The sequence below is a fragment of the Elephantulus edwardii genome, unplaced genomic scaffold (assembly GCF_000299155.1).
Source record: "Elephantulus edwardii isolate Elephantulus edwardi_28Jun2011 unplaced genomic scaffold, EleEdw1.0 scaffold00086, whole genome shotgun sequence".
NCBI lineage: Eukaryota > Metazoa > Chordata > Mammalia > Macroscelidea > Macroscelididae > Elephantulus > Elephantulus edwardii.
Genome location: NW_006399836.1, coordinates 2720276 through 2743357, shown reverse-complemented (window position 1 = coordinate 2743357; position 23082 = coordinate 2720276). Strand labels below are relative to the sequence as shown.

Sequence of the window (23082 nt, the reverse complement as noted above, 5' to 3'; positions counted from 1 at the left end):
TCTATTTCCAACTCCAACTTTTTAAGAAAGTGCCACACAGGCTTCCACAGTGGTTGCACCATTTTACACTCCCACCAACAGTGAATAAGGGTTCCAGTTTCTCCACAACCTCGTCAGCATACGTTGTTTGCTGCTCTGTTGAATTTTGCTATTCTGACTGGGGTGAGATGATATCTCATGGTTGTTTTGATTTACATCTCTCTTAGAGCTAGGGATTTTGAGCATTTCTTCGTGTGTTTGTTGGCCATCTGAATGTCTTCTTTGGTTAAGTGTCAGTTCAGAGCTTGTGCCCAATTTGTGATTGGGTTGTTTATCTTGTGTGACGCCCCCCTCATTCTTAAATATCCACATCCACGCTTGTCAGGTCTGTTCCAGCCCGTAGGACCCTCCACCAAGTTTCTGAGGCTGTAATCTCTAATCTCCATATTGGGGTTCAGAATGCCTCATTTCAGTTAGCAGCCCACTGCGCCACCACATTCCCTTAAATAGCCGGGACACATGCACCTGCTGGACACTGCACAACTTCTGAAACCCGAGCTCAGCGTGGGGTCCCCACACCCATTTCCTGTTGCCCGTTGGATCTCACACGTGCTCCTTTTTATCACTGGAATCACTGAAAACTCAGCTTTGTGAACACGGCATCCAGCCGTAGACACAGAAAGGAGACTCTGAATGACTCCTAGCTTACTTGTTACTGTGCACCATTGAGTCAGGACTGACGCGTAGCTGACCCTCCAGCAGGTTTTCAGAAGCTCTTAGCCACCTCTTGCAGTGACAAAGGAGGAGATTGTCCTTTCTCCCTCGCACCCGCTGGCAGATTCCAGCCACGTGCCTGTGGGTTGGCAGCACGGCCAGGCCACCAGAGGGTCCCTGATGGCATGCACTGTGTCCAGTTAATGTTGAATATTGCTGTATTCCCTCCAATTGTTAAACTGTGCTCTGTGAGTTCACTTTGGCACTAGGACCCCGGGGCACACATTTGGAGAAGCATGGTGAGTCAGGCCTGGAGTTGGACGGATCCCTGCAAGTTGTTGTTTTTATGGATGGTATAACAAACTGTGGCTGACTCTGAGAAGAATGGGAATCCCAGAACATTTAATCGTGCTAATGCGAAACCTATACTTGGACCAAGAGGCAGTCGTCAGAACAGAGCAAGGAAACACTGCATGGTTCAAAATTGGGAAGGGTGTACGCCAGGGATGTGTCCTTTCTCCATACCTTTTCAACCTGTATGCAGAGCAGATTATCCGAGAGGCTGGGCTCTATGAGGAGAAGTGTGGTGTCAGGATTGGTGGAAGACCTATTAACAATCTGTGTTATGCAGATGACACAACCCTGCTTGCCAAAACTGAGGAGGACCTCATGCACTTGCTGCAGAGGGTCAAGGACTGCAGCCTTGAGTATGGACTAGGGCTCAATGTCAAGAAGACAAAGATTCTCACCACTGGACCAGTTGGTAGCATCAGGATGGATGGCGAAGAGATTGAGATTGTTCACAGCTTCAGTTTGCTCGGCTCCACAGTCAACACTTTTAGCACCAGCAGCGAGGAAATTAAAAAAAACGTATTGCAATGGGAAAGTCTGCTGTTAGGGACCTCTCTAAAGTACTCAAGAGCAGTGGTGTCTCTCTGGAGACTAAGGTGCGTCTGATACAGGCCATAATCTTTGCAATCACTTGTTATGCATCAGAGAGTTGGACAATAACTGGGGAGGATAGAAGGAGAATTGACGCCTTTGAGCTGTGGTGCTGGAGAAGAGTACTGAATGTACCATGGACTGCCAAGAAAACAAACAGATTTATCCTAGAGAGGGTTAAACCAGGCTACTCCTTGGAGACAAGGATTCTGGGGCTTCATCTGACATACTTTGGACATGTTGTGAGGAGAGACCAGTCCTTGGAGAGGGACATCATGCTTGGGAGGGTGGAGGGACTGCGCAGGAGGGGAAGACCCTCTATGAGGTGGATTGATTCAGTGACTGGGGTAATTGGGATGGGTGTGTCAGAGGCAATGCGATTGGCACAGGATAGAGCAGGGTTTAGGTCTGTTGTACATGGGGTCGCTATGAGTCGCAAATGACTCAACAGCACATAACAACAACAACAGAGTAGGAACCAACTCCTAGATGACCCTCCAGTGGGTTTTCAGAGGCGGTAAATCACCTGGGAGGAGATTATCACCCATCTTTCTCTCACAGCAGCTGGTAGATTCAAACTGCATGCCTTCAGGTTGGCAACACAGCTCCTTACCCACCAGGACACCAGAGATCCACATTGTTCTGGTGGCCAGTTTCCTGCCCGGCTGCTTGAGGTGGGTGATTAGACAGATGAGTGGTAGGGGAAGTGGGTCCCTAGATCCCAATCTGAGGGACTTTTAGTGTCTGTAGACTAGGAAAATTGTCATAGAACTATGCTGCTAAGAAAATTAACAGAGCAACAAAAGTAATTTTCTCTTTTCTTCACGGAAGTCATACTGTAAATGACTACCCCGGGATTTATTTTTCTTAGTAGTTTCAATTGCTAAATTCACCCATCCACTGAAATGTGTTATGACTAAGATTTTTTTCCTTTTCTTTATTAAGAATTAAGTGTTTTAACAACACATCTTCATTTAATGTTATTGGGAGGTACTGTCTAATCAGAACCAATTCATAGTTATTCCTCCAGTGGTTTTCCAGAGGTAGTAAATCACAAGGGAGAAGATTGCCCATCTCTCTCCTGTGGAGCAGCTGATGGACTTGAACTCTGTTCTTTTGCATTGGCAGCTCAGCTCCTTACCTCCAAGTCACCAGAGCTCCCTTTCATTTAATGTTCTTGGTGGTGGTGGTGGTGGTGGTGGTGGTGGTGGTGGTGGTGTGTTCCATTGAGTTGGAACCAACCCATAGCTGACCCTCAAGTGGGTTTTCAGAGGCAGTAAATCTCATAGGAGGAGATTGCCTGTCTCTCTCACAGAGCAACGGGTGGATTCGAACCTTGTACCTTTGGATTGAATATACCAAGAGCCGCCAAAAGAACAAATATCTGTCTTGAGAGGGTGAAGCCAAGTCTCTCCTTGGCAGCTAGGACTTTGAAGCTCCATCTCGCATATTTTGGGCACGTGGCCAGGAGGGACCGCACAGGAGAGGAAGACCCGGATGAGATGGATTGACACAGTGACTGGGGCAGTGGGGGTTGATGTGTCGTAATTAGTGAGACTGGCCCAGGACAGGGCAGGGTTCTGAGCTGCTGTACGTGGGGTCGCTGTGAGTCTCAGGCGACAGTTCCACAGCAGCACACTTCTTCAGCAATCAGTCACCAGAGTTCGTTTAATGTCCGTTCACTAAACGTATCCGCTCTGGCTTTAGTGTGCAGCACCGCCGGGCCCAGCTTGCTTGCTTCTCTGTGTGTGACTCTCAGGCACTTCTGAGGGCTCCATTTCCTGTCAGACATGTTGTCAGGGAGCAGCTGTTAGCAGGTCCAAGGACGTCAGAGGCCACCGGCCAGCCCACCTTCATAAGACCCTCGGCTACGGTCGCCATGACAAGTTGCAGTTCCACAGGAGAAGGACACTTGCTCTTCCGTACCTTGAAGAAGAGAGTTGTCCTCACAGTCTGTGCTGCTGTGACCGAGATGCTGAGGGGGTGGCTTTAACAAACATGCTATTCAACATTTAGAAGGCCAGAAGTTCAAATTTAAGGTGCCAGTCGTAGGGGAACTCTGGTGGCATAGTTACAGAGAGTTCACTGGTAACCCAAAGACCACACCTCTCTGGTGGTTCGGATTCACTAGCAGTTCCGTGGGGACAAGATGAGCAGTCTGCTCCTCGCTTGGAAACCCGCCGCAGCGTGAGCTAGGAGTCGGTTCTCCCGACTGGGCAGTGAGCAGTTCGGGGGGAGGCCCCTCTCGCTCTGTGGGCTGTGCAGGAAAGTCTGGAGGCCTCCGTTGTCCCTCCCTTCCTCCGGCCCATGACCCAGGGCTCCGTGCCTGGCCGTTTTCTCACTGGGGGATGGTGATACCCCTCTGCTCTAGCTTCTCTCAGTCTTCTCTGCTGAGATAGAATGAGTTCCACACCCTGGAGGAATTCCCCTTCCATCTGCTCAGGGCCGTGCTGGGGTCGGGAGTGCTGCATTCCACCCTTTGTCAGGTCTCGGGGGATGGTTTGGTAGCCTCCACAGTTTACCATTGCAGACATGCATTGTCCTGGAGACAGTTCAGTCCTTGACCAGCGGCGGTCAGTAAGGAGGAGGCAAGGCACTAAGGGACATTAGATCCGCTTGGATCCCATTCGTGGTGTCTGCAGAGCACGTGGCCAGGTGGTTTCCTCGAGGGTTCAGGCAGCAGCCTCTGAGTCCCCATGTGAGGCCAGCTCCTCGCTCTCACTCCATGAGTGACACGTTGGCATTGCTATTTCTGACTCTGGCATTCAGTGTTGCAAAGCTGTTACATGAGCCGATGTCACTTAGAGCGCAGTAAAGGTCAGAACGGTCAACCTGGCCCTGGACAATGAAGCTCTGTCCCCCTCCTGGTGCAGGCGGACCTGCCAGTGAAGATTGGGGTCCAGGGGCCCCTTGAGTCCCCCGAACTGTGTCCGCTGTCCTCATTCAGATTGAGTGTACCGACAGCGTCAGAAATCTGGGCTTTCAGAGTTAGAATGTCTTCACTTAGAAAATGGCAGTGTCTTACAACAGCAGTAGATAACACTGTCTCTGCAGATCGTGTCACTGGAACCCTGGAAAGCACTTCTCCTTGGGCAGTGGGCAGTGGAGGGGGGCCTGCACACTAACTCTTTTAATTTCTTGACAATGAGTGTGTACACACATGACACCCCTATAACTGAGCAAGTCAAGGGCAAGCCGCAGAGTCTCCCTCCCCTTGCAGAGCTGTCCGTGTGGAAGTGACAGCCCCAGACCACTTCCTAGAGCCCCGGTGGCACTGTGGATAAAGCACCCAGCTCTTCACTGACTTGTTGGCCACTATGCACAAGAAAGACGAGGCCGTCAGCTTCTCAGACCCACCCCCACAGCAACCTTGTGGCCAGGCCTGCCCTCGGAGGTGCTCTGAAGTGGAAGCAAGTCCACAGCCATGGGTCTGGTTGGGGATTTGACTCCTTACTCTGGGCTACACACTGTTCTGAACTCATGCTATTCAAAGCAGGGAAAAATTAAGTGGCAGAAAAGACAGGCCTGAGGTTTCTGGTTGAGGAAGGTGGGTGCGGGGTGGAAGACTGACTGGCCCTGGTCAGGGTCAGGTGCATGATCAGGCTGAGTGGACGTGAGCAGGGGCCCTGAGCGCCCCTCAGCAACCCTCTTCCTCAGCCCCTTCTGCTCCTGACTAGCGGCTCAGGGAGGGTGGATGGGGCCCGGTAGTTGGGTCACCCTGTCTGAGACGGTGGGGCCCCATGTGCCCTGACCTAGCTTTATACCAGTTGTCAAGCCTGACTGCACCTTGCCCCATTTCTGTAATGGGGTTTACTTCCCTCACACCCACACACCCCAAGCCTGCTGCCACCTTCCTGCTTTCTGATGACCCGTGTGTGGGTACTGTAGCCAGCATTCTGCCATCCTGAGGTCACCCCTCATCTGTGTCCTTCCACAGAGCTACTTCCTCAACCGTGCCCAGAGTCTGTGCGTCCCCGAGCGCAATGCCGTCCCCGACTCCCTGCGCTGGCTTTGCCACCCCCTGGGCCAGAAGTTCTTCCTGGAGCGGAGCTGGTCGGTGAAGTCGGCTGCCAGGGACAGCATGTACTGTGCCCAGAGGAACCCAGGTGAGAGCAGCTGTGGTGCACAGGGTCGCCGGGGAGAGTGCGCTGGGACCCGAGCATCTCAGCCATGAGGCTCAGGTGACGGGACTGCCGGGTCAGCAGCTCAGCTAGCCATGGTCCTCACAGCACATTGCCACGGTGGTGCCCCTGCTCAGGGCTCTAGGAACAATGCTTGTGGGGCTTTGTGTCGTTTCAAGGAAGCAGGCAGACATAAATGGCACCACCAGGGAACAATAGACGACAGGCAGTCATCAAGGGCTTGGAGTGGTGGTGGGGACAGGGCTCCGGGCGGCGGGAGGGGGTGCTGGCTGCCCGTTCCTGGGGTTTGATTGTGATTCGAGTCGACTGGCGCACCTCACAGGGGTGGAGGGAGGCCAGCTTCGTCCAGACCTCGGGCGCCAGGGCTTCCCGTGCGTTGCTCGGCTTGTCCCCACCCTCCCCAGGTCAGGAAGATTATGTCAGATTGGGGGGGCTCCCCTCTGTTGTTAAAGTATAAGGAGTGTGTACAGCACCAGAGAGTAAGGACGGAAACAGAAGCGATCTGAGATGTTCAGCCCCAACCCCACAAGCCTTCCCATGCATGACATGGACCTCCCTCTGCCTTAGTCACTCCTCACAGTCTCTGACCTCAGGCTGTGTCACCAGCATGTGTTCTAGAGCATTCCACTGTTTGGTCAGACTGAGGCCCAGGTGTCTGATGTAGGAGGCTGGTGAGAGGGCTGATGAAGCCGTGTTCTGGGTCTGCTAATAGAGGGACTTGGTGGAAGCTGTCCTGGCTCAGGGTGGCCCCTTGTGGGATCACCAGCCAGATTGCCGCTGATCACAGGTTCCATGACAAGGCTCTGGAAAAATGGAGGAGCAGGTTCTCGCTGTGGGGAGCGTGGTGTCGTCAGCCCCTCCTCCACACTGATTGCCTGAGTCACAGGGAGCGGGCCGGGCCGGGCTGTCCGCCTCCCCGCTGCTGAGGGGCTTGCAGCCACCTTGGAGTGCTGGCACCAGGCCAAGAGACACAGTAATAGCTCAGTCTCTGTCACACACGTGCACACACAAGGCCCCATGTAAAGACACGGTAACCACACCCACATACATACATACACACAGCTCCATGCGAGGTAACAACACACACACACACTGTTTCTCTCTCCCTCCCCCCGTCCCTCTCTCTCTCTGTCCTCTCTTCAGCAGGTTAGTTCTGAGTTTTAGTTGGGGTGAAGCACTTGCTCCCCATTCAGAGAATATGCCTGTTGTGGGCTTGCTTTCTCTGGTTTGTTTTTTACTCTGTAAACACAAAACCGTCTCCTAAATAATACCATTGACAATCCCACCTCATCTGGCCTTTCTCTGCTTCCCCAGCCGACCCCATTGGCCAGGTCCACCAGGCATTCTGCAAGAGCCTGCTGGAGCGTGCTGTGGAAGCCCTCGTGAAGCCCCAGGCCAAGAAGAAGGCTGGCGACCAGGACGAAGAGAGCTGGTACTGTCCTCAGAACAGCCCTGGGAGCTTGAGGGTGCCACACCTGCCTTCTAGAAGCAGGAGGCCTTGTTGGAGGCTGGGCTCACGTGATGGGGGCCGGCTGTGGCTCACGGTCAGCTCGTGCTTATGGGTCAGGCGCCAGAGATCCGTGCTGAGCCCCATGCTGCCCCAGACTCCTGCCCCCGTCCTTCCACTGAGTAGAGCAAGACAAAGGCCAGATTCGTTTGCTTTTCTCAGGGTGGCCATGGAGGGGTCAGGAGCATGGTCATGGGGTGTGTCAGCCTGAGTCTAGCAGTAGAGTTTGTGAGGTTCAGGCTGCCCTTCATTGAACAAGACTTGGGCATTCATCCGAGTGGGAGCCAGGTCCCAACTGCCCTGGACGCAGGGAGGAGGCAGCTCTGCCGGGAAAGAGGGGCTCACTCCCAAATTGGGCTGAGCAGACAGATTTGGCCAGAGAGGATGAACAAGAAGGTTGGAAGAGGGCAGCGGGTCAGGAACATCCCAGAAGCCTGGGAAAAAAGGAGGACAAGGTGTGAGTGACGTCCAGGCAGAGCTCTGAGTCCCTGGTCCGCTGGGGAGGACGGTCAGAAGTGGCCCTGCTGGTAGGTAGAAGGCCTCACATCACCAGCATCTGGGGGCTGGGACTGGACACGCCCTTTCTTTGTTTCCTTCTAGTGAATTCTCCACTGCCTTGGAATACCTGAAATTGCTGAATTCTTTTGTGGACTCCGTGGGGATCATGACCCCGCCCTTCTCCAGCAGCTCTGTCCTCAAGTCAGCCCTGGGTATGCATCTCAAGCAGGGTCTCTGGGCTGGGGCTCCATGAGTCAGGCTGTCACTCCCTCTGTCCTGGAGACCAGGCTTAGTTAGTCTGCAGACTTGAGATTTCCCAAACTCCAGGTGACCTCTAGCACCCCTCCTGCAACTCCAAATCAGTTAGCCTTCCTGGAAGCAGGAAATAGCAGTCCTCAGAGTGAGACAAGTCACAACCGTTCAGGTGTCAGGTGGCCCGTGTACTAGAGGTGGCAGAGCTCACCAGTGCAGTGTGTGGCCGCCCCTGTGCTCCTATGGTCTGATGCTGCAGAATCCTCTCATCTGGCCTTGGGGGAATACCACCCAGCCCACAGCCCCACTGTGCACCAGGACAGAGTTTGCTTCTGTCCCTGAACTGCCATCAGGTGTCAGTGGCAACTCTGGAAAAGATGGGATTGTGAGGCACCTATGGCTACTCCCAAGGAGAGAAGGATCCCAGGGTAGTGGCCACCCTGTTACTACCAGTGGCCTTGAGGGGTCTCTGTCCTGGGGAAGCCTAAGAAAGGCTATGCGAGGAGATAGAAACCTAGAAGATTCCAACACGAGCCTGTTAACGCTTTGAAAGCACTATTTTTCTTGGCAATTGGAAGTTTGTACTAGACCCACCTTTTACATTAAAAAACAGCATTACAGTGAAGTCTTGGTTAAACTTTTTTCTCTGTTTATCCCTTTGTGATCAGTGGCTAAGAACAGGATTTCTTAGGTCTGCAGGACTGAGCATTTTAAAAGGCACAGGATACGTATTTCCCAGCACTTTTTTTTTTTATTATTATTATTAAATTTTATTAGTTTCAATGAACATTCACAGGGATTCTGGGCTTTCACTCCTTCATTGCCGCACCATTCTCTCCACCCTCCTCCCCAGTTTGTTCTTCTTCCCCGCCATCCGAATGTCTGTTTTAATTGTCCAATTGCCACAGTGCTTGTCAAAGTCATTTCTGATTAATCTCCTTTGTCGGTGTGTCCTTTGCCATTCCCTATCACTCCTCCCTGAGAGAGACTTCACCCTGATTCATAAGGAAAAGGGGATGGCGTATTCTCTTAGCTACTTCCTGCTGAAAAGGGACGCTGTGGGTTTCAGGGTGAAGATCTTCTCTCACTACTCTAAAGGGCCCCTTTGGCAGTAGGAAACACATAGACTATTATGGAGATTGATTTTGGAATTTAGATGCACTCTTATTGATTGTGCTTGGCCGTACATGTTCATATCCTTGAAGATGTATCATGGGGGCGTTGCAACCTAGAAGACACAAATTTGACTAACAAGTTATAAGTACATGAGTCAAAAATTATGGAAAAGTAAAAGAAAGGATTCTTTCATTGTTTTACAAACCCTCCCCCAGGTCCCCTCCACCATGTAGCCCTCGCTCTAGACTCCTGTGATGACAGAAGTACCTAGTCATATATCTCTTTTAAACAGTTTTCTCCCTCCTCTGTTTCAGTGCAGTATACATTATTGAACCCATTCCCAGCACTTTCTAAAGACGTGCTGGCTGTTACCCCAGCAGGACTGTGTGACTGATAAGCATAGGAAGCATTAGGCCAGAAGACCAGTAGACCACGCAGACCTCAATCTCCATGACCCTGAGATCGGAACTAGGTGGTGCCTGGCTACTGCCGCTGACCTCTAAAAGGGGCACAGAAGATCCCGGACAGCAGGGGAAAGTGTGGACCAGAACTCAAAAGCATAAAAAACCTGATAGAGACTGGGGGACCTCAGTCACCCTTCAAAAATGGGCCAAAGCACACCCCAGTGGCTCAGCTTTCAGCCCGACAATGGGCAGGTCCCAGTAACCCCGGGGAGGCACTCACACCCTAGAATAAACATCCGTATGTGGTCAGGAGCAGCATTTGCTGACAGAGAAAGCCCTAAAGGCGGGAAGGGCAGGGAGAGGGATGGTGGAAATGAGACTCACAGGGAGAAAGCTGGGAGAGAGTGGTTAAAGCACAATGTTAACGCGTGGTCAAATGGAAGAACTAGTTTGCTTTTGTAAACTTTCTCTAAAATCCTAATAAAAACGAAAAAGAAACCAGAACTGTGTCAAGCCCAGTCCCTGGGCCCTCCTCCGGATTCTGTGGATGCCAGAGTGACTTTTCGTTCTCCCCCAGGTCCTGACATCGTCTGTCGATGGTGGACGTCTGCGGTCACCATGGCCATCAGCTGGCTCCAGGGAGACGACACCGCTGTGCGCACTCACTTTGCTGAAGTGGAGCGTGTCCCCAAGGCCCTGGAAGTGACCGAGTACGTAAGCCTCCCACACCAGCATGCCGGGCTCACTAACATTAGCAGAGGGCGTAGGTCTACATGGCCAGGGGACAGAATGACAGATGGAGCCACCGAGCGTGGCTGGCAGGCTGTCTGTGTCATGCTCGCAGCCTCGGGGCCTCGGTGGAGCCCAGGGACAATAGAGGCTGGCCCTGCACCTTCAGGGGCGTCACTGTGGGGCTAGAGGATGGGCAGAGAAGTGAACTTCCCTCCTGAAGCCTCTGGAGGCCAGCAGACCCTCCCACATGCTGTTTCGTCCTGTTCCCTTTCAGCTGCCGCTGTCACCATGTCACCACTGTCCCATAACTAAAACGGGGTTTTACACAGGGACACCCAGCAAGAGCACTTTGAGCCTTCCTCTTTGGGGGTTTGTGTGGGCTCCTTGCGGACATACGGCCCACTTGGCTGCTCTTGTTTGACTCAGAGGGTTCCCGACATCTCTGCCATTTCAGAGAGATTTCTAAGGTCTTGGCCTTAGATGGAAAACTTTGGTTCCCCACCATGCCACTTTTAGCCAGAGTGAGGCACCCAAGAACTCCTTCCAGGTTTGCAGGAGGCTTAAAACCCTATGTTCCCCTCGTACACCATGCCTTTGAACAGAAGACTCTGACCCCGGAGCAGTGGAACCGTGAGCGGCAGAAATGAGGGACTTACAGCTGGACAGCCATTAAACCGTGAATCAGGACCCAAAAAAAAATATGTTCCCAAAAGTGGCCTGACACCTCACACACTTCCGTCATCCGCTGTCAGCCCCTGCCCGGAAGTGCCCAGCAGGGACCCCTGGAGCTTCATCTGTGTGGACACTGCATCACAGCCAGCTCCTCAGAGGGGACTACGGCTTGGGGGGAGGGGATCACGTGTGTGAAGTCACCCCAGCATCCAGCCGATGGCCCTGACTGGCCCACCACCAGTGTGTGGTCGCCTCTCCCAGCCTCCCCCTGCTCTCAGAGGCTACATTTCTGCAGAGTGGACCTCGAGGCTTCCAAGGAAGTGACCCCGTGGAGAGCTGTGCACAGAAGAGGCCAACACTGGGTGACACTAGAGCAGTCAGTAATGCTGTGGTCACTGGATAGAAGGAAGCTGATGGGGCGGAAGCTCATGTTCCAGGAGGTTGAGCTTGGAGGATTCCTTCCTTGTCAGCAAGACCGTCTGCCCAGCCCACTGCCCGCCTGTCTAGGCCACTGCCCGCCTGCTCAGGTGTCAGCCTCAGGACCCCCACCTAGGCCCCAGCAGTGGGCACATAAGGTGGTGCCCGGAGCTGAGAAGATAATGTAAAGCCATGAGGGGCTGGTCCACCACACAGCATCTCTCTGGGCTTCGCTCGGCAAGCCTGGCTGCCCCCGCCTCACCAGGCTCCAGGAAGGAACACGTCCTTCAGCATCTGGGAGAGGTTGCTAGGCCCCCAAGCATCCACAGCAGTGGGTGAGGGAGAGGCAGCCTGGTCTGCGAGTGTCCAGCGGGGTCAGCAGCACATGGATCCATTGTGGGGGTGTGTGGTCAGCTGAGACTCAGACCCACCTGGTGGTAGCGGGACAGACGTCCTCCGCACTGAGTGCTGACCTTGTTCCGTTCTCCTTATCCCGCAGAAGCCCCCTGGTGAAGGCCGTCTTCCACTCCTGCCGGGCCATGCACGCCTCGCTGTCAGGAAAGGCTGATGGGTCACAGAGTTTCTGTCACTGTGAGCGGGCCAGTGGCCACCTGTGGAGCAGCCTCAATGTCAGCGCCACTGCTGCCGACCCCGCCCTCGACCATGTGAGTGGAGGAGAATCAGCCAGCCTGCCGCAGGCCCAGTGCCAGGGCCTGTCTGAGGGCCTGCTCCACCACAAACGTGGTTACTGCCCCAGTGCAGGCGCCCCAAATCCATATCTGCCCGTGGCACTCTGCGGCCCCCAGCGGACCACAACACGCCGAGCGCCAAGCGGTCTCCGCGGCCACAGCACACCTGGCGGACAGCTGCGGTGCATTGTAGTTGCATTGCATGTTCTGGCAGCTCCGTGCAATGTTCCCACAGTGCATCCCAGAGGCCCGCCCGCCCGCGAGGACACTGTCCACCTGCCCCTCCCCAAAGGCGCCAGACCTCGGCTTAGAGGACACAGTGCTCACCGAGTCCCCATCCGGCTGTATGCCTTCTGGGAGACACACACACAACTAGAAGGGAATCGCTGCAGCTTTAATTCATGAAGGGGGCTCGGGGGGACCTCACAGGAGTGCAGTCATTGGTTGACTACGCTGACACACTAGCTGGAGGGTATCACGGAGGTGGGGGGGCTACTGGGTACCCGGGAGAGGACACCAGCCACCGTGAGAAGCAGCCTGGAGCCCCTACAGGCAGGCCAGGAAAGTCAGCTTACTGCTCACCTCTTAGTAATTGTCTCCAAGGAGAACCAGGACCTTGGGCAGCACCAGTGACCTCTGCTGGCCCAGAGCCTTGGGGGTGGGACGCCACGCCTCCACCTCCAGGTCACTCACTCACTGGGGTTGGAGAGGCCGAGCCAGCCTGGTCGTCCCCTCCCGGGCGTCATCCTGCCACTACCCCACACCCTGTATCCTGAGCCTCGGTATGCCCACCTGCAGAGGAATGGGACACACCAGCCCGCAGCTGAACATGGAGGCCCTCCCACCTTCCTCTTCCTCCTTGCAAGGCTTTGCCAGGCTGCACATCCCCACCCTTGCTCTGGTCTGGGTCTCTCTCTCTCCCCTGGGCCAAGATCCCAGCCCCTCACCTGGCCCCGCCCTCACTACTCCCTCTGCAGGTGATCCAGCTGCTCACCTGTGACCTGCTGCTGTCCCTGAGGACATCACTATGGCAGAAGCAGACAGGAGCCAGCCAGGCCCTGGGCGAGACCTACCAGGCGTCGGGCGCCGAGCTGGCTGGCTTCCAGCGTGACCTGGGCAGTCTACGCAGGCTGGCACACAGCTTCCGGCCAGCGTACCGCAAGGTGAGGCTGGGGAGAGGAGGGCAGGAGGTGACAGGACCTCGGCAGGCCTTCCTCTACCAGGCTCAGCTACTGCATGCCTGGCTTTGGGCCTCAATGGGGAGCAGGTCGCACTGCGCCCCAAGAGAGCCAGACGTGCCAGCAGAGCAGAGAGGCTCCTGGCCGTCCGAGTGGGGCACGGAATACCTGTGGGAGCTCCTCAGATAGGTGTGTGGTGGCACCCCGGCACTCCTGGGAGCACATTTCAGAGCAAGTCTGCTTGGATGCCTTCTCTGAGCCCTCTGATTGCACTTCTCGCTCTGAAAAGGGCCTGGGGCTTAAGGGGTCCGAGACCAGGCCCCCTTGCCCTAGGATCTGTGCTTTCCTAAGGGTGCATCTTCCCCTAGACCCTCCAGTTTCTCTCTGAAGAAGCTAAAGAGACCTTCATCTGTACCTCCGAGGTGCCAGCCTTCTGGTCTGCCTCCAAGGACCCAGCCTTCCCTGGTCACTGTCGGTCAGCTCCAGGGGTATTGTGGAGCCCCGTCTCCAGGGGAAGAGCGGGCCTTTGGCCCCTTCCCTAGTCTCAGTCTCTCCCTTACTCTCACTCCCCTGGGACCCTGATGAGGCTTGGCTTAGGGTTCGAGTGCCTCTAGGAATGCGAAAGGCATGATTGTAGAGGGAGAAGGCCCTGCTGGAGCCATGGACACCCGAGGACCCGGGGCTTGGCTCTTCCCCAAGGTGTTCCTGCACGAGGCCACTGTCCGCCTGATGGCCGGAGCCAGCCCCACGCGCACACACCAGCTGCTGGAGCACAGCCTGCGGCGACGCACGGCCCAGAGCACCAAGCACGGTTAGTCCGAGCCTCTGTCCCTCTGCCAGGTCCCACACCCAGAGAACGGAGTGCGCATGGGGCTTGATGGGGGAGGCTCAGAGGTCTGGAGGGGACTGGAGCAGCCGGGAGCCCAGTGCTGCTCCCTGAAAAGGTGGTGTAGCTCCGGAGCTGCTCCTTTGGGAACGGACCACATCCACCTGGTGCTGTGGGTAGGGTAGGGACTCCCCCGCGGGACGAGCTGGGTCTGCCCCAGGAAGCTCATCATGCGGGACTCCCATTTCCCCCTCCATTCCTGCAGGCGAAGTGGACGCATGGCCTGGCCAGCGAGAACGGGCCACCGCCATCCTGCTGGCCTGCCGTCACCTCCCCCTCTCCTTCCTCTCCTCCCCGGGACAGCGGGCAGTGCTGCTGGCCGAGGCAGCCCGCACTCTGGAGAAGGTGGGCGACCGACGCTCCAGCAACGACTGTCAACAGATGATCGTCAAGCTGGGCGGTGGCACGGCCATCGCTGCCTCCTGACACCACTCAGCAATGACCACCTCCCTCCTCCCTCTCCTGTCCTTTCCCTCCCCTCTCTGCCTCCCACCTTCTCTCTCTCCCTCCTCTCATTCCTTCTCTCCTTCTGAGAACTGTGGAGATGAGCCTTGCTTCTGGGTTGACTGCTGAAGCTCTAGGGCTTCCTCAGGCCCATGGTCCCCTCACCTCTCAGAGCCCGGGGGTCTGAGGGAGAAGAGATGGGCTGGTGGGTGGTAGGAGCCCCAGCTTGAAAGCTAAGCCCTGCCTCTCACTCTCCCTGGACGAGGTCCCCGTGGACATTGCTCCCCTTTTCTGATTCCTTTTTTTATCAGGCTTTCTTCTAGGGATACAGGTCCCAGCACCAGAGAGCAGTCCTGGGCCTGTCCCAGCATGCCCCCTTTTTATACGAATGTTTTTATATCTGTGTGCTTGGGTTTGCCATGATACGGGGCTGTTTGCTGTAGCATCTTTATTTCCCCCCCCCCCGGGTCTGCAGCCCTCCCCCTGAGCCTGACAAAGCCAGTTTGTTGTTTTTCTCTTTATTAAGCAGGATGCCCAGGGGTGGGTGGCACGAGCCGGGGAGGCAGGGGGCAGACCTGGGATAGATGAAATAATGTCGGCATTATTTTTTAATTTTTTTTAAAAATAAATGGTATCTTATTTAATTGTCCTGTTCCTTCCCCCTCTCCGCCCCCTGGGATGCGAGCCCAAACTCAGGGGAGGCCCCAGGGGCTGGGGTTGCCAAGGCCACCCTGCGGGCTGGAGCAGGACTGTCAGGGGCTTTTTCATTTCCTCCTACCCCAGCCTAGCTCCTACCTCTGGTCAAATGTTAACCCTCATCCTTGTGTGGCCCCCCAGAACCTCCTGAGACAAGCCTTTCTTTCTGGGGTAGGCACTGGGAGGAGGTCGTGTGCCCTGACCAGGTCCCAGGGAGAGAAGTCCCCATTTTCTGGGTTCCCTGGCTTGGCGCCCTCCCCTAAAGCTGTTTTTCCTGGGGACCTGAGGGTGCCAGCTGATGGGGACAGGTTGAACAGGGCCTCTGTGGTCCAGATTGGAGGGGCACATGGTAAGCCCTCCATGCTGGGGCCAGCCCTAGAGGGACCCCACTGAGCCACGGGTGCCCTGAGGTTGCAGGCCCTCCAATTTTCTGTATCCACAACCCTCCCCTATTCAGTGTAATTTATGGACCCCAGCCCCCTTGGGCCAGCCTTGTGTTGTGTGTGTGTATATACTGTGCCTTTTCTTGTCACTCTGGGGGTGGGAGGGGGTGTTTTCACCACAAGGGGCCACAGCCATGCCTCCCATGCTGTTGGCCTGTTCACATGTCCAGAACTTAGGGTACAATAAACACGACTGGTACCACCTGCATGTGCTGTGTGACAGTCTGTACTGCTGGCCACTTGGCTGGTGACTGCTTTAATTGGCCACATGACTTGACAATCCACCAGTTCAGAGACTCGAGGTAACTAACACCCCAGTCACTGGGAGTGTCACCCTGGAGGAGGACCTTCCGGTGCTGGCTGTTTAACTCCCACTTCAGGCCCTAAGGAGGTGGTCTTGGGACCTGAGGTCTCCGTGACCATGTTTGGTCTGCTCCCAGGGAAGGATTAGAATCATTAAGATTTGAGGTGCCAGGCCATTCTGTGCTTTAACTGTAAACCTACCCCCCTTGGGGTAAGGACCTCACCTTGGCCTCCTCTTCCTCCCTCAGAATACTCACTGGTCACCATTCCAACCAAGCCCAGCGCATGGACTTCCCAGATGGGCCACTGGGGGGATGTTGCCTGTCTGCCCCATGTCTTCCTGTTCAGAAGGAGATGACAGCCTTGCTCCAGTGCTGGTCCTCCTGGGCTTGACAGTCCACCTTGGTTGGGACACACACCCCCACCCAGAGAAGACTCCCCGAGGAGTGGTTGGGCAAAGTGCCACACCCAGGGGGACAGGGAGTGTGTGGTGACAATTGGGACCACAGCCTTGGGGCTGAAAGGCAGCATAAGGGTCGTGCCCACCCCCCTGGCCTAGCCAGGGCCTGCGTCACCATGGTAGGTGGCAGTGGGTGGCCGATGTGCCCAGGAGCCCGATCCTTTTGTGAGTCTCTGCAGGCTCTGTGACTCAGCACCCACCCCCCACCCCCGGCTCCTCACAGCTGTGGGGTAGGCCCAGGGCACCCCACCCCCACCCTCGGCCCAGGGTGGAAGGGCCAGACCTCACAGGGCAGGCCCAGGGCTGTGGGCTGCAGCCCCTTCAATGGCCTTGAGAGGGACATGGACCCTCTAGGAATTGGATCTGGAACAGGCTCCTCCACCTGGAGCCTTTCAGACTTTTCCCCACTCCCCACTCCACTGGTGGCGGAATGTGGACGTTCCGTAAGCGGAAGTCAGCTGAGTGACCTTGGACAAGTGACTTCCAGATACGTATTTCTTCCATCTGTAAACTGAGTGCTTATGGCCACACTCCTGGGGTTCTTAACGGGGTACAACAGAAAGGGGTGGCCCTTATCAGAAGGGTACCCAGCCAAGGTGGGAGGAAAGGGAGACTCCCACCCCATGGAGGGGCTGTGACCTGGTCACCCATCCCCACCTCCACCAGAGTCCCTCGCATAGAGGAGTCCATCAGAGGCTTCCTGGCAGGAAGAGGGAGCGAGTGATGCCAAGGATTGTGGTGTGAGAACCCGGGTCAGGGCACTGCCCAGCCTCCTGGTCCAGCATGCCACCCAAACCCACCCTCCCGTTCCTAAGAGGAGCCCCCCACCCTGAGGACCAGCTGTCCTCCCGGCCTGCTGCCCATGCCCATTAGGAGGGTGGCCCCTGGCCAAGCAACCAACAGGCCAGGAGTTGGCCCAGGGCCAGACGGTCAGCCAGCCCAGGTCACCTCCAACAGGGTACGGATGGCTGAGGGGGACAGTACTCCCCTGCGCCCAAACGTCAAGATGCCCCCTTCCCGTGGCTCCTGCTGGTGTGGACACAGCCTGGCACTCTGCCATCGTGTCCCTGACTTCAAAGGGCCAGGCGCCAGCCCTCCAGGACAGTCGGCTGCTGCACACGCTGTGCCCTCGGCCCTCACGGCCGTCTGTCCAGTCAGTGACCAACACTGCCACCAGCCCTGCCCAGCCAAGCTAGTTAGCCGCCTTTATTCTCAGGCAAGAACCACAGAAAAGGGCTTATTTACACAAGGGTGTCCAGCCCTGGGATCCCCTGGCCTGAAGATTGGCCTACACGTGACCTCTCTGCCCTGTCCACTCTGGCCAGGCAGAGGGTTGCTGTCCCGGACAGGGTCTCCTCTCCCCGGCCCTGCTGGTTTGGACTGGCCGTCGGCAGACACAGCTGACCTGTGTGATGGCCTGGGAGGACAGGCGCCTTTTCACACGGTGACCTCGGCTTTGCTGTTGGTGCTCAGGTGCCGTGGCCCGCGGCCTGCGCTTCCGTAGAGGCTGGGGGGCTGCGCGGTGAAAGCCTCGGGCAGCTTCTCCACGCTGAACTGGCGGCGGGGCACGTGGCCGGGCCGTCGGGCAGCCGGGGAGGCCTGGGCCGCCAGGTGCCCGCGTGCAGAGGGCCGGGCAGGGCGGCCCGCGGTCCAGGCCTTGTAGTGGCCCAGGGAGGCGGGCCCGGCGGGAGGTGCGTAGCCCGGGGGCGCCCAGGGGCAGGCGTCGAGCAGCGCAGGCAAGTCCTCCGGGGGCCGAGGGGCCCTGGCCGGAAGGGTCAGCGGCACCGGTTCCGGGGCAGGGAAACGCTGGTAGAATTCCTGGGGGGCGCTCTCTGTGGGGACAGCGTGGGGCGGAGTCAGATGGAACGGGAGGGGCGGGGACATAACCTAGGGGCGGGGCCCGGGCCTTGGAGACGGGCGGGGACGTGGTGATAGCTTAGGGGCGTGGCCAGAGTGGGGAGGGGCCCGGGTCTTAGGGGCGGGGCCACAAGCTAGGGGCGTGGCCCGGACCTCGGAGACGGACGGGGCGGGGTGCCAGCTTAGGGGTGTGGCCAGAGTGGGGAGGGGCCCGGACCTTGGAGACGGACGGGGAGGGAGGGTGACTGCTTGGGGGCGGGACCCGTACCTTAGAGGCGGGGCCACAACCTAGGGGCGGGGCCAGGGAGAGCCGGGTAGGACTTGAGGGACAGCGGTGAGATCAGACCTTAGGGAAGGGGCCAGGGAGAGCAGGGGAGGGGCGGGGACGGGCCAGGACCTGAGGGACGGAGGCGGGGGTCATAGCTTAGGGGCGGGGCCAGGGAGAGCAGAGGAAGGATCTAAGGGACAGAGGCTAGGTCAGACCTTGTGGAAGGGACCAGGGAGAGCAGGGGAGGGGCGAGGGTAAGGAAAGGAGGGACAGGGATGTGCCATGATCTGAGAGGCTGAGGAAGTGGGGGGGGGGGGGCTGTCAGGCCTTGGGGGCGTGGCCATGGAGCGCAGGGGCGGGGGCGGGGCCTGACCTTAGAGCCGGGTGGAGGCGGGATCATAGCTTAGGGACCGGGCCAGGAAGGAGCAGGGTCAAGCCAGGACCTAAGAGACGGGCGCTTGGGGTCATATGGTAAGGGAGATGCCAGGACCTGAGAGACGGGCCGGGGCCGGAGAGAGGGACGGGAGGCGGGTTTCAGCGCATGACCCGGGGCAAAGTTTGAAGAAACAGAGCAGGAACGAAGGGACCGAGTCAGGGAAGAAATGAGACAGGCAGAAGACGGGATCAGGAAGAAGGGGACCAAGAAGAAGGGGACAGGAAGAGGGGTGGTGTCGGACCTCAGAGTCAGGGAATGGAGGGACCAGGACAGGGGCATGACTAGGGCATGGAGGGGAGGGTCAGAGCGCATGGGCCGCGCCAGGGTTAGAAGAAATGGGAAGGGCAAAGGGACCAGAGTCAGGCAGTAAATGGGACCGGGAGGCGACAGGGTCAGGAAGAGGGGATGGGTGGGGGTGGGGATCAGAACACAGAGGCGGGTCAAGGGAAGGAGGGACCAGGGCGGGGACTTGGCTGCACGTGGAGGGGTGGGGTGCACTGAGCCTCGGAGGTGGGTCTGGGCCGTGAAGGAGGGGGACAGACAGAGATTGGGACAAGGAGGGACCTAACGTCTAAGAACTTAAGCGTGAGGCCACAGGAGGCGGGGGGGGGGGGGGGGGGGGGGGGGGGGGGGGGGGCCGGGTCGGGGGGGAGCAATGTAGTACCTGGATCACTGCCTCGAGTGTTCCTGGCGGCTTTGCCCGATGCTGGGGCCCCACCGGGGTCTTGGGACTCTCAGCTGTGTCCTCCCTCTGAGCCTGGGTACCTGCTGGGGCGCCGTAGGGAAGGGCCGCTCACCTGCGACCTTGAGCGCAGTGGCCTTAAGCGTGGCGTATTTGGCGTAGTCTGGCTGCAGTGTCATGGTGCCACCACTCTGCAGTCGGGGGCCGCGTGGGGGCCCCGGTGTCGCCAACCCCAGCGGCGCGTTGTTGAGGCGCTTCTTGTCTAAGAGAGCGAGAGAGGGAGGGAGCAGGTAGGACGCGCCCTGGGCCCGCTGCCCAGGTACTCCACACCTGCCAAAACCAACGAGGCTTGGCTCCGATTAACGTGCATAATAATAACCCACGTGGGTGCCAACCTCAAAAACCTATTCTCCATGTATCAATTTTGCGTCAGGCCCTGTGTCCCAGGACCCTAGGGATGAGGGGTATCTGAGGAACGGGATCCAAAAGATTGGGGAGGGGCTGTAGAGGGCAAGGCCCGACTGGAGGTCTTAGGGTCAGGCTGACCCCCAGAGTCCTGGGAGGACTAATGTTCCAGCCAGTCCCTCTAGGGTTCCTGAATCAGAGCCCTAATCACAGCCCTGAGAGGACCAGCTTACCCACCCATCCATCCAGCGATTCTCTGATCACCTGGCCCAGCCCCAATTGCCTCTGAGAAGCAGCCAGCCCAGCCCCTCACAACCCGCCTATTTCCTCAGTCTAGGTCAGGGGGTAATGAAGGAGTACCCACTCACCTGTGCTGTTGTGGGGGGATCCCCGAGAGAGGCTCTCACCCACCTGCACCTGGACACAGCTGCCCAGAGGCGGGCCCAGGGGTGGGGGCAGTGGCTCCTGGGGGCTCGGCTGCTTCAGAAGTTCCGTCAGTGTCCTGGCGGGGGCGGGGGTAGAGCAGAGTGGTGAGGGGTGGCCCTCCTTGGCCTGTCAGAAGCCAGCCTTGGCCACTACTCCTCCGATGTGGCTCAGGGCATTGTTTCCTGGGCCTCAGTCTCCTAACGTGGTTGACCTCACTCGTCTTGGTTCTCCTTGTCAGCCTCACCTGTGACTCCAAAATGGCCTCCTCAGAGTAGGTCACTCTAGTGGGGTCACATGTGACCAAGGGACCCTGCTTTCCAGAGGGAGGGTCCTCTCCTCTCCATCCCCTGGACCCTCAGCCCAGGCCTCCAGGCTGTATTTCCTCTCCCAACAAGCTCCTTGACACACACTCCACCACGATTTCACCTGTGCTGTCCCCTCTGGGCCCCTACAATACCCTCCTGTCAGCTCTTTCAGTAAAGCTCGAGTTCACACTTCAACCCGCCCCTAGAGTTCCTCTTCCTCCAGGAAGTCTTCTCCACTGCCTCCCAACACAGATCCTCCAGTGGGACCACTACAGCGCCCACCACAGGGCACGGACCCCCTCAGGGTGGGCAGGTGAGGACAGGAAGGGAGGCCCAGAGGTGGCCTGGTGGTAGACCCAAACCAAAAGGCTGTGTGACCTTGGGCCGCCACTTCCCTGGGTGCCCAGCCCCCACCTAGCTGCGACAGCAGCTGACAGCCTTTCCTGAGACAGCCGATCCAGCTGCCTCGGCGCCCAGACCCATGATTTCCTCCTAATTCCATGACTCCCCTTCTGGGGCTGGGCCTGGAAAAGGCACACTGGAGGAGGATGGTTTGTTAACAGTGTGGCGGAGTCTGACCCTGGCTCACTCAGTGGCCCACCCCCATGGTCTCATCTCTGGGCCAAGATCCTCCAGCCCAGCACTCCCAAATATCTGAGTAATATCCTCACCACCCCACCCCACTCCAGGCCTCTGTACAAACTTTCTCAGGGACAGATTCCCACTTCCCTCCAAATCCTCAAACAAAACTCTTCTGTCTATGGCCCCCAACACAATCATTAAGGGGAAGCTAAGTGCAGAACACCCGCACAGGCGAGCCCTGGTCCTATTCCAGGTCTCCCCAAGAGGACAGAGAATCAGAGACATGGACCCTGGAATGTTTCAGGCCTGACCAGGGCCATACAGCACATGCTGAGGCTGATGGCCACACGTCCCTTAGCAGAAGGGGGTTCTAGGTCGCATCTCAGCCAGAATGTCCGGTACAATCATGGTGTGGCTTCTGGTGCCCACCCAGATCAAAGGCATGCCCTTTTCTGCGCCCTCACTCAGCGTGAAGGACTCCAAATGCTGAAGAACGTCCAGACCCTGCCCCTGCAACATCAAACATGAGCGGCCCTGCAGCTCAGCGGCTGAGGGTGGAGGCCGGGGATCCAGTCCCTGTGCTGCCCTGAAGAGGGGAAGGGCCAAATCTGGTGAGAGGGGCTGTGGAGAGTAAAGAAAGCTTCTCTCCCCTGCAGCCCAGAAGGGGGAAGGATGTGTCTCTCTACTGTCACTTCTAAACACCAGCCTGTCACGCTCACAGGGCATCAACAGCTACCACTAGAGCTTGGGCACACAAGTCCAAGGGACCAGGCGCTGGGGGGTGAGGAAGGTGCCGCCTCCAAGAGTGGTAGCGGGGTGGGATATGTGAGCAGGTGTTTGGGAGAGAAGAGAAGGATCCCAGGGGGAGGGTTCAGGGGACCCCAAGCATTACTTTCCAGTGTTTTTCAGCTGAGGAAGGGAACCTGGATCCAGAAGACCCCACCACACACCAAGCTGGGGCTGAGCCTGAATTTCAGGAGGAGAGAGGTGTGGGCCCCTCCTCTCACCTCTGTTTGCTTTCTAGTGCTGGGAGGAGGAGCCCTGACGTCTCAAGGGGCAAGTGCTCTGAGACAGCCCCCCCCCCCCAAGAACAGCAGACAGGCCTGCATCATAGAAGTGGGGTAGGAGGTAGAAAGCTGGGAAGGTGCCCCCTCCCCTTGTCAGCTCTCCCCACTTCTCACGCGATAGGCTAGTGGGCTCTGCCCTCGACCCCCTCCCCTAGAGGAGACCTAGTGCCCTCTGAGCTGGGACGCCAGCCACTCTGGAGGAGGCGGGAGCTGCTGGGGGAGGGCGGCCCAGCATCCAGCTCCAGCCGGAAGGTCAAGGGGAGACAGGGCAGTATCAGTTATCTCCCTCCGTGAAGTGGGGGGTGGGGGGGCAGAGACCTGAGTCAGAGACAGGGGCACCGCGTCAGAGAGACGCTGCGTCTACTTGCGCTCGAAGAAGGGCCGGAAGTGGGAGGCCCGAGGGGGCGTGCACCGGCCGCGGAGCCCTCAGGCCGGAGAGGGCTCCGGCCGGGGTCACGGGTCACAGGGGGGTCAGCTCACCTGGTCACAGTGCGCCGCGCGCGCGGGCTGTGCGCCCTCTCCAGGCCCAGGCGCACCGCGATGCCGGCCAGCACGAGCATGGCGGCAACGCCGCACACCG

The 23082-nt window shown here is 57.6% G+C and overlaps 2 protein-coding genes across 2 annotated transcripts in view; one reads left to right on the top strand and one right to left on the bottom strand.

Annotated features, from left to right (window-relative positions):
* SREBF2 (sterol regulatory element binding transcription factor 2) overlaps positions 1-14554 on the top strand; it is a 72133-nt gene extending 57579 nt beyond the window's left edge. Inside the window, exons 12-19 of the mRNA XM_006890074.1 lie at positions 5573-5741; positions 7092-7209; positions 7885-7994; positions 10132-10264; positions 11875-12040; positions 13042-13227; positions 13942-14053; positions 14334-14554. Of these exons, the coding sequence (XP_006890136.1) occupies positions 5573-5741; positions 7092-7209; positions 7885-7994; positions 10132-10264; positions 11875-12040; positions 13042-13227; positions 13942-14053; positions 14334-14554 (1215 nt within the window). The remainder of the gene's footprint in view (positions 1-5572; positions 5742-7091; positions 7210-7884; positions 7995-10131; positions 10265-11874; positions 12041-13041; positions 13228-13941; positions 14054-14333) is intronic.
* Positions 14555-17911: 3357 nt separating this feature from the next.
* Positions 17912-23082, bottom strand: part of LOC102874999 (collagen alpha-1(I) chain-like) — an 11458-nt gene continuing 6287 nt past the window's right edge. The window contains exons 6-9 of the mRNA XM_006890180.1: positions 22983-23077; positions 20491-20624; positions 19833-19979; positions 17912-18306 (exon numbers count right to left, since the gene is read on the bottom strand). Coding sequence (XP_006890242.1) covers positions 17912-18306; positions 19833-19979; positions 20491-20624; positions 22983-23077 — 771 coding nt within the window. The remainder of the gene's footprint in view (positions 18307-19832; positions 19980-20490; positions 20625-22982; positions 23078-23082) is intronic.